This window comes from Brassica oleracea, chromosome C6, assembly GCF_000695525.1.
Source record: "Brassica oleracea var. oleracea cultivar TO1000 chromosome C6, BOL, whole genome shotgun sequence".
Classification (NCBI taxonomy): Eukaryota; Viridiplantae; Streptophyta; class Magnoliopsida; order Brassicales; family Brassicaceae; genus Brassica; species Brassica oleracea.
The window spans coordinates 36,775,640-36,786,222 of record NC_027753.1 but is presented as its reverse complement, the minus strand read 5'-3'; the positions used below and the strand labels follow the sequence as shown (position 1 = coordinate 36,786,222).

The 10,583-nt window shown below is 32.8% G+C and overlaps 2 protein-coding genes across 4 annotated transcripts; one reads left to right on the top strand and one right to left on the bottom strand.

Annotated features, from left to right (window-relative positions):
* Positions 1 to 1,154: 1,154 nt before the first annotated feature.
* On the top strand, positions 1,155 to 3,498 carry LOC106298372 (cleavage stimulating factor 64). 3 transcript variants are annotated; one of them, XM_013734483.1, is made up of 7 exons: positions 1,155 to 1,293; positions 1,392 to 1,469; positions 1,607 to 1,618; positions 1,695 to 2,225; positions 2,315 to 2,395; positions 2,696 to 2,884; positions 3,119 to 3,498. In XM_013734483.1, the coding sequence occupies exons 1-7, from the start codon at positions 1,198 to 1,200 to the stop codon at positions 3,242 to 3,244; spliced, it is 1,113 nt and encodes a 370-aa protein (XP_013589937.1). In that variant the 5' UTR covers positions 1,155 to 1,197; the 3' UTR covers positions 3,245 to 3,498. The 3 variants fall into 3 exon arrangements, with proteins under 3 accessions (XP_013589937.1, XP_013589936.1, XP_013589935.1); XM_013734482.1 differs by having other exon boundaries at positions 1,586 to 1,618; XM_013734481.1 differs by having other exon boundaries at positions 1,580 to 1,618.
* Positions 3,499 to 7,272: 3,774 nt separating this feature from the next.
* LOC106298977 (transcription factor BEE 3) lies at positions 7,273 to 8,779 on the bottom strand. Its single transcript, XM_013735103.1, has 6 exons — positions 8,361 to 8,779; positions 8,151 to 8,267; positions 7,971 to 8,036; positions 7,805 to 7,873; positions 7,634 to 7,711; positions 7,273 to 7,509 (listed from the first exon to the last, which is right to left on the bottom strand). Exons 1-6 carry the CDS (start codon positions 8,733 to 8,735, stop codon positions 7,426 to 7,428), a joined length of 789 nt encoding a protein of 262 aa, XP_013590557.1. The 5' UTR covers positions 8,736 to 8,779; the 3' UTR covers positions 7,273 to 7,425.
* Positions 8,780 to 10,583: the final 1,804 nt, after the last annotated feature.

The window sequence follows — 10,583 nt, the reverse complement described above, 5'->3', positions numbered from 1 at the left end:
AAAAAAAAAAAAAAATTGATGGCATTTTCGTAAATTATATGAACTTGTGGGGTGAATAGGGCAAAACCAATTTTCAAAAAAAAATGAGGTTAGTTTTGTGTTTAACTTTAAATTGTAGGTCAATTTTGCAAAAAGCCCAAAAAAATAACTGATACTTTTTTAAACTTTAAAAAAAAAAATCTTCTAAAAAAATTCTTAAATTGGCAGAACATGGCGAGGGTGCATGTAGTGGAAGACTCGATTTTTACCTGAAAGAATAAAAATAAAGTCGATGACGTACACCTACTTAACAAAGGCAAGAATCCTATCAATAAATACTGTATGTAATATCCCCCTATATATTCAATAGATAAATTATACGAAAACTATGGATGGAAATAAAAATAAAAAGAAGATATGTGCAGCAACAAGAAAGTGAAGAGGCCAAAACCGTGTCACACGCTTTGTAATTGTAAGCTTGTATTAAGGCTTTTGCTTTTCGAAAAGAGATATTTATATTACAGATCTATAGATAAGTGCATGTTACGTGTTCAATTAACATGGTACACTACACATAAAGCTCGTCGAATAAATTTCATATATTTAATGAGCACATCTAATGCATGTCTATCGACGGAAAAAAAAAATGCATGTCTATATACTAGATCTGTAACGCTAAAATCATTGAGAACCGCTAAAATGTAAGTAAAGTGAAAATTAGAAAAGACTCGATCTAGTATAAAAGTATCACGAACCACTATGTTTGTTATCAGCTAACCTAGAGTAGACTCGAATAGATTCAGGCATGCAGATAGATAAAACTGATCCAGAATTAGATTTGGTCTATACCGTTTGTAGAATCATCAATTAGTTTTATAGAATCATCAATTAGTTTGAAGTTATATTTTTATATACAAGTACTTTTAGTTTAATCAGTGTTTTTTTTTTAAGTAAAACACAAATATTAGCCTTTAGATTATAACTAAACAAGTTTTTTTTTTTAAAGTTAGTGGTATATCTTTATGGTATTTTATTTACTAAAAAACAATACAAATTATGGTTAATGGGCCGAGTCTAAACAAGTAAAGCGAATCAGGTCGCGAGATAACACTTCAAAAGCCCAAACTGTGCGAGGCCCAGGCTTGTTTTTACCTACTGTTGTGTTAAAAGTTAAAAAACACTCAAAAGTTGTCACGGTTGCGATTACCGACGGCGACAATGGCGGGCAAGCAAATCGGCGGAGACGGCGTTATACCAGCGAATCTCGCCGGAATGACGAAAAGTCAGCTCTACGGTATCATGTCTCAAATGAAGGTTACCTTCTCTCTTTTCTCTACACCCCCTATAATCGACTGCAACTCTTTCTCTCGAGGTTTAATCTTGTTTTCGATCGATTGAATCTGATGACGCAGGCGCTGATCGATCAAAACCATGAACAAGCGAGAGAGATTCTGATTCAGAACCCTCTTTTAACCAAGGCTCTTTTCCAGGTTTTGATTCCCAGCTTCGATACTTAAATGATTTGTTTGGAATAATTTAGGTTTAGCATTGTTGTTATGATGATGATGATGATGATGATGATGATGATGATGAATGTTAGGCACAGATCATGCTGGGAATGGTTCAGCCTCCTCAAGTGGTATTAGCTTGATGAACCTTTTTTAGAATTTCATTTTTCATAAACTTTACATTAACAACAACTCTGTTCAATCTAGGTTCCCAAAGTTGAGCCTCAACAGTCTCATCAATCTCTCCTGCCAAAGCCAAGCGCTCAAGCTCATACGTCTTCTCTTCAAGGCGGTATTGGTTTACAAGAGCCAGCTGCTACAGTGCAGCCACAAGCCCCGAGTAGAAAACACACACTGCAACAACCAATGCCTATGCCTCCTCCTCCACCTTCTGTATCTGCGACCAATAATGCTCCATTGCAGCAGCCTCGTTTCTCGCATCCCCAGCGTCTGAACCCTGCTGGCACTTCTTTGTCTCGTCTACAGTCTTCTCAAGTTCAAACCGCGCCTCCCCCGGCTCCTCATCATCCGACATCCCAACCACAGTCTTTTCATCACCTTGATACACCAGCCTCCTCCACTCAGTTGCAACAACAACAAGCAATGCACTCGGTTGGGGGCCCTCAACAACAGCCTAGACCATATCTTCATCAGTTTGGACCGTCCCAGACTGGTCCCAACGCTGGGTTTCGGCACCATGGCGCACCTCCTCAGCATCATTCTCAACCCATGTTTCACGTAAGTCAAGAGTTACTAAGCAGCTATTATCGTTTCTCTCTTGTTTCCATCATTGTGACTGGAAGCTTGTTATTTGTACCAATTCATAGTCTGGCAACAGACTCCCAGCTTCTGGTGGACCTCAATTCCCTCAGGGACAGCCACATCTCGTTAGCCAGCCACCTTATCAGGTATTTGTACTCTTTATTACTAGGCGATATCGGTTTTTTTTCAGATTTAACTATGCAACCTTGCTGCTTTATCTTTGTTCTCCGTTAATCACCTTTTAACGAGGGTTCTTTCCAACATTATTCACACTTGATCAGATATGAAATTTTTTACCTTCTCATCTTTGGTCATTGTCATCTAGCGTCTAGTTCCTACTGCGATTGAACGTTTTTGCTTTAAACAATAAATAGCCTAAATGGAAAATTTGCAGGTTACAGTTATGCTTTTGAATTTTGCGGCTTGTATCTTGTCTTTTGTTTCAGGGTGGAGGTCAGTTTCGTGGAGACTACAATAATAACCAATTAGGAGGGCCGACGGGTGCAGACAGAGGTCCTTCTTGGATGGCTGGCCAATCAGATAGCTCAAACATTACTCATCTCCCAGGCTTAGGACCGGTGCCTCCACCAAGCCAAGTTGGACCTGGAGGCGGCCCACCACCTCGCCCTGCACCGGTAATTTACATTTCCATATTGCAAACTGAAAGACGCAGCCATTGGACCGCTTGTACTTTGAGTATATATATTATCATGTCAATGAGTTTGTACTTGTATCATTTTAAGACCCTCAAATCAACATTCCTTTACAGTAGACGCTGTAGTTGTATGTTCTCAGTGACTTTTGCTGATCACAGAGGAAAGAGGCTTGTGTTCTTTTTGTTGATGATTGTGTTTTTCCTATTTGTTCAGATATCTGCAGAGATGGAGAAGGCATTGCTTCAACAGGTGATGAGCCTGACCCCAGAGCAGATCAATTTACTGCCACCAGAACAGAGAAACCAAGTCCTTCAGCTCCAACAGATTCTCCGACAGTGAAGCTCATCGCCACAGTCGCTTGGTCTCCGTGTTATAGCTTAGAAGAGACAGGCTTGGGGTTTGAATGTAAGGTCCGAGTCAAGTGTAAGATCATTTGTAGAAAAGGAAAAGAAGTAGCTAATATTTTTTTCTTCAATGTATCACTGAATGCTTTGGTCAATAGCCCATGGAGAAAACTATCTGTTCTTTCACTTTGATGTATTATGTTTGGTAACAACTTTCTTCCGACTTCCAAAGTTTCCAAGTCCTGTTTACAGTTTTATTCAGACTTTCAAGTCTTATTGACAAGAAAAATAACTCTTTAGTGTGAACTTGTATTGACACCAAAAAAATATCTAAAAAATAAAACATGTATTGTGGAAGCATGTCCTGGTGTTAAACACTGTTATCATCACACTTGCTCTAGTAGATATGTTAAAATATTAGAAAGTGTATAGATTATGTAAAAAGTGCGGATTTGAAGATTTTTGTGGGTTAAGTCTTAAGGGTGAAGGCTTAAGACTAGAATAGACTTCACAGATTTGAGGAGCCAACTCCTCCTCCACATTCAACTTGGGCCACTTCCAAAATGTTGGTGGTTGGTGGTTCCCACAATGTTTTTGGATCCTTGAACTTGCCCATCTTTTTTTTCTGCCACCAAATGATGTGATCCCCAATTCTATTTATAGAATTTCTTTTGGTCCCAAATGTTTATTTGTTTCCCAAAACCATCCTTTTGGACATTATATATTGGATTATAAATTGCATAGTTGCTTAATATAATGAAACTTAGGTTTAGTATTTAAATGAGGAAACAGAATCTCTAAGATCTCATACTATATTTTTGTATAATTAAGAAAGTTTCTTTCTTCTATATATGAATCATTTTCAACATGACTATTAGCCTGGTAGAACAAGAAACAATCATCCACTAACTAATCAATTGAACTATTAAAAATTAGGTATTTTAATGTTTTATATAAAATATATGCAATAAGATGGAAAATGAATAGGAAGACCCACACATTTTCATTTTCTTTTAGGGCAAGTAATGGTCCATTTCAAGCTGTCCTCCTCCCTAGTTTCATGGATGCATGCATTGCATCTATTCTCTCTTTTGTTATTGTTATATAATAATGATTTTTTTACTTATTTTATGTTCAAGTTTATCTAGTACTTTCGATTAATTTCTTCTCAAACTAACCAAAAGTCATCGTTAAAGCCCTAAACTAAGGCACATCCAATTTGAGAGCAACACATGCAATGGACTCCACTCTCACTTTTTGAGGCTTTATCTTTACATTTTTCACTATTTATATATGACTACTTATCCAATTGAAATAGAGGAAAACTGATATAATATAGTAAACAAAACAATGTATTAGAAGCAATGCATGTACTGGATTATATGAAGTAATGTGAAATATGTAAAACATAAATGAACATATACCAGCAAAATTTTATATTTTACTCAGTTTTATAATTTTATAAATGTCACAATCGTCTTACAATTATTTTTAAATGTATTTCTGTTAAAATTAGGATGATAATTAGTTATTATCTAAATGCAACTAAAATAAATTATAAAATACAAAATTGTATAAGGTCATAACATAATTAGTTAATATATTTTACATAAAATTTTAAAAATTATATAATTTGAAATATTATTTGTAAAATGTCAAATACAAAAAGGATATTATTTTATAGGTAACTGAAAAACTTCATTTACAACTCACACTTTTTCATATTTGAACTGGGACTTTAACAGAACAACAACACTAACTGTAGTAGCTTACAATTTCCGATATGCTTAAAAAGTAGTAATAAGTATCCAATTTTTTTTTTTTGAACTGAATTAAATATCTAAATTTTCTGTTCTTCCCAATCATGCATATGATGAATAGGGAACATCCATCAGATTCTATGAACTACTCATGCAATTATTTATTTCAATGAATATGAAATTTTGTTTTTGTCAGTCAGTGAATATGAAATTAAAGCTATGTTTATATAATTACAGACTCCACAAATTAAAGGAAGAAAATATATTTGGTTGCTCCACGATTAAACACGTTCCTTCGAAATCCACAATCACATAATCTTCCACAGACGGCATTAGACCTCTCTTTGTCTTTGTGTATCGTTTTGGAGACACACAGCATCACATGATTCATATCTTTTTATAGATAGCAACAACTTAGGGGTAGTTTCGTCAACTCCCTCAGGTCCAAATCCAGTTGGTGTTCAAGTTTATCATATGTGCTTGTCTTTGTTTGACCCCGAGTCAATCAAGTACTAATTTTATTGCATTTGCTAAATTTCTGTCTTATTCATTTGTCATAAGTCCTAACACTATACTTTTGATGACTCTTGTTCCAGACGTTACAGAATTCGCCAAGGCGGTGGCTGTATACTTTATAAATTATGATTTCATTTTTTGTTTTTATTGATGATGTTCCATGTCTCGGTTTATAAATTAATAACTCGATAGTCCTGTATACAGTTCTGAATTTGAGATAAGATTACGAAATTCGTTATATGGATTTGGCCAAGAATAGTATAACAAATGTACTAACACAAGTCACTATATTACATGCAAGTATATGGTAGTTGGTGCCAAAAGAAATAATCTAATAAATAGTGTTATATATTCATTCTAGTCTATAAACATGAATATTTATGCATAGAGAAGCTAAATTTTTTTAATCTTCATGAAACAACTAAAAGAAAAGATATCGATTACAACTATTTTTTTTTTTGAAGATATACAATGATTTATAGATGTAGCAGTAAATGTATGACATCTCCAACTCATGTTTCACTTTCGAAGTTTTACAGAATTTCGTTTATGTTTTAAGCTATTCATTTCCAGTGGTAAAACTTTACACGAAACCTCAAAAATTACGGTTTAAATTTCAGATATAATCATAATTAGTCTTACTTTTTAAACTTTAAAACAACTATAAAATTAATTAATAAAATGCTACATTAAAATATAAAATATTATATGAATAATAAAAGAATATAAAAACAAATGAGACATAAATTATAAGATATCATTTGTATTAAATCTGATTAATGTAATGTGTAAAATTGATGTTAAAACTATGTAATCTATTTCCGTATACTAATATATATTTTTTTTAAGTGTATGTATAGTTTTATTGTGAAAAATAAATTTTATATTTATGAGATATAAACTCTATGGACTAAAGTGATAAAAGTAAAATTATTAAAATTGTTTGTGTGATGTATAATTACAAGGATTTAGATGTAATAAGTATGAAACTTAAACTTTTAAAGTTGAAGTATTAAACTTTGAAGTTTTAAAGTATGTGTTGGAGTGAAAAAACCTTTATATTTGATGAGGATGGACAATTCCCTCTATTATTTGTAATCAAGCAAGTTGAACTTAATGAAAAAGTTGCGTTTAAAAAAAACAAGTATAGCTTGGGCATACTCTTATACTACATAACAATTCAAAAATAATTCATCGTTCATGTTATACTAACTTAATCAACTCAAAAAGTAACAGTTAATATGTAATATTGTATATATTAAACTAACCCTACTTAGATATGTCTGATCTTATTATTAACTAACAATATCGAAATAAACAACGTTCCTCATGACTGACTCATAAGTGATAACCCATGCCCATTCTCTAAAAGTGTGATTGCTGAGGTATGTACTATTTTCAAAATACTTTTTTATAGACCAATCATACTGCAAAACAATAGTGGTTGGATCTGATTAAGTTTTATGGCAGTTACAATCCTTTTAATATATTAATTTTTTTGTACTTTAAACCACAATGTAACATTTTAAAGGTTTAATTTTTTTCAGATATGTATATTTTAAAAGCCATATATAACATGACAACTAAATTTAAACTTGTATTATAAGTTAGTGTTCAAGTTACAAAATATGGAACACTCAGATATATTAGTAAAATACCAATTTAATGCCGAAAACTTGTACTGTTAAAAACTTAATAAGATCCCCATAGAACATGTGTCACTGTCCAATCTAATTGATTGCAGTCTCTTCTCTATGCAATAAATTTAAAATGTCGACATTACACAGTATACATATCATCATTTGGATCCAAATTATTGAAATCAATCTTTTAAGTATTTTTTTATCCAAAAGAGGATAACTTTGAAAGACAACAAAAAGCGAGAGAAAAAAAACAAAAGTCAAAGGGTCCATGATGATGAATGGAAGACAGTATTCCCATCCCTCCCTTGCCCCATCTCTACTGCCTCACGTGCCTTTGCCTTCTGCAAATATTAATTATTTAATATTAAAATTTAGTTAAACCCTATAGTTTAACAATAACCACATACTATAAAACATTAAGAAGTTACTCACTAGACGAATTAATTAAAACTCGAGATTCTGTACCTGCATGGAATCAACAGCATCAGCCTCTGAGTTAAAGTCATAGTAAGAACTCGCTGCTGTAAGCTTCATAGATAAAAACTGATTCCACATTAAGAAAAAAAGAACACGCATTAGTAGGTAGTTAAACGAAGGGAGTTAAGATAATTACAAAAACTGTCATAATCTTCATACCTCGACTTGGTTCTGTAACGACTGGACGTAATTAATTATCTCATCCAGCATCGTGGCCATTCCCATTGCCTGTATCACCAAACATATAATCAGTAAATAGTTAAGCCAAGAAATTGTTATAGTCTAAACAAATTTAAATAGTTTGGTTTAAATTTCTTATAACCACCTTGTAACATCCGGGGACTATATCTTGCAAGCATTTCAATCTCTCGTTTATTTTCCCTCGTCTAACCTGAAGTTCAATAAATATGAAAGTCTCTTAACTAATAATTTTCACTTATATACAATTTACGGTTAACAGTATCGGATTAATCAATATACATTTGATATAGTAATTAATTTATACCCGCTCTGCTAAGCTGTGGCTATCAGTGGCTTGACCTCTTTTGGCTCTAACATGAACAACTTCCCTCTCTTTCTTATCTTCTATATTCTTCAGCCTTTTCCCTCTCCTTGAGGAATTCTGAGATTTTAATAAGAACAAAAAAGGTTAGAACAAAGGAAATTGATAGTATAGTTGATATGTGAAATTAGGGTTTTGAGGTTAGTTAAATACATTTTTGGTCAGAACATTTCCATTAATGGAAACTTGAGCAGAAGAGGTTTGATCAGAGACACTGTTCTCCGACGTAGACATGGACGCCATTAGTGTTTTTCTCTTCTTGGAATCGAGAGACGAGTCGTCATTTTTGTTGTGAATATTAGAAGGGATGAAAACCCCTTGATGAAAGTTATTCTCGGGAGATTTTCCGGGAAAATGATCTGGTAACGGTTGATGTTGATGATGATGAAAGAAGAGAGAATCCAGAGAAGAAGAGAAAGGAGGAGCAAACATCGTTTGGAACTGATGAAGAGTGTTGTTGAGTTCTGCAAGTTGAGTTATGGGATCATCCACGGTGTATGTCTGAAGATCAGAAGAGAGATTCGCCATAACTTGAGTTTCCAATGTTTTAAAGATATATTATTTTTTTTCAAAATGGGGAGTTGCTTGTTTCATTCGAGTAACTCTGTTTATATATAGACGCTGTTTTTTTTTTCTTAAAATTAAAATAATAAACAAATTGGACTTATAATAGTGGATGTAAAAAATAAGATAAAAAGACAATAGTAGAAAATAAAGGGAAGGCCAATGAAAGTGAGTTATGGGGATGTTTTGTAATGGAGTGGGTCCTTTAAATTTATCAGGGGATATATCCAAATAGAGAAAGTGGGCCAGTGTTTGGTACTGGGACCTATGAGCTCTGTTTAAGCAACTTCTCAAGGGGGAAGAACTTAAGACCTCAAAATATTTTTAGTTCAATTGGTAATGGATACTGAACTGCAGTTATGTTATTGTGTTTAGTCAATGTATCCAGGTTCCAAAGTCTTCTGTTTAGCTACGTATGTTAATTAGTTCTTCTAACGGCTGATTGAACAAGTTTTTCTTCAGGATTCTTACTTTGGAGTTAGGTTCCTATCTTGTAGCTAGTTTTGATTTTGAGCAATGCTATTTGCTAGTGTAGCTACAAACTGACATAGCAAAGTCAATAACGTGAGGGAAAAAGCAGTCATTGTTTTGAATGCATGTTTTGCCAAACCTTGTTTAACCCCTTGAATCTTTTTTAACTTACGTACCAGATTAATAGAATGAGTCCTTTCCAAAAAAAAAACAAAGAATTAAAGGTAACTATGACCAATGGCGCCAACGAACCCTACTTTTATAAGATCTTCAATGTATTTTGATTGACAAGTATCCTAATTCCTAAAAGGGTTCGACTAAACAAAAGTAAAAGTATTATTTAATTTAGACGCAACTGATGGCACATAAGCAACAATCAACTTCAACAAAGAATAACCCAACATAATATCGAAGAAAACAAAAACCAAATGCAAGATGCATACTACCACAATAAGTTCTACATAAAATATATACTAATACTTTATGCATAACGATGGGCTTGAGGAGAGAATCATAAATATCCGACTCTATTTCTGTTCGGTTTTGTAAATTAGCAATGGCAGTCCAACTACAAATTAAACTATATATATAAGATCATCAGAATTAGAAGCTAGTGTGTTTTATAAATTTTATTAGGGCCATCTATATACACACATACATATGACAAACCCAATATTAGAAACCAATAAAAGGTAAACCACATCTACAAGACTTGATAAGTTTTGGTTTTAGATGAAAGAAATTATACTTGTTACAGGTTTTTGATGAAAAAAATTAATTTTTATAGGATAAATAAATTGATTTAGAATATTTAAATAATAGGTTACTAGAATTGTTTGTGAAACTTTACTTACTATCAAATAGGGGTGTTCAATCCGGATATCGGTTCGGTGTTTTTTTTCCGGTATTTCGGTTAGTAAAATATAACTACCATTCTAAATCCATATTTACTTCGGTTCGGGTCGGTTTTTATACAATCGATTTTTAGTTTATTCGGTTTTATACCAAAACATAATTATTTAGTTTGAGATTATATTATATAAATTTTAGAATCATATTGTCATCGCAACCATTTATTAAAAAATGTTATATTTTCAAATAAAAGAACAAAAAAAAAAAAAGCTTATACCTTTATACCTTCAGATGAAATAATCAAATCTAGAATTAAAATTAAAGCTCAAAATTTTGAAAATAAAAATAAAAAACAAAAGAGAAGTATGAAAGAAAAGTTTTTCCACTCTTCTATATTTAGTGTTCATCAAAGTCATGCTTCTTCGAGTGAAACTCTGTTCGTATATAAATAAAAAAAAAGCTGCGAAGAATTTTTTCTAGTTATTATCC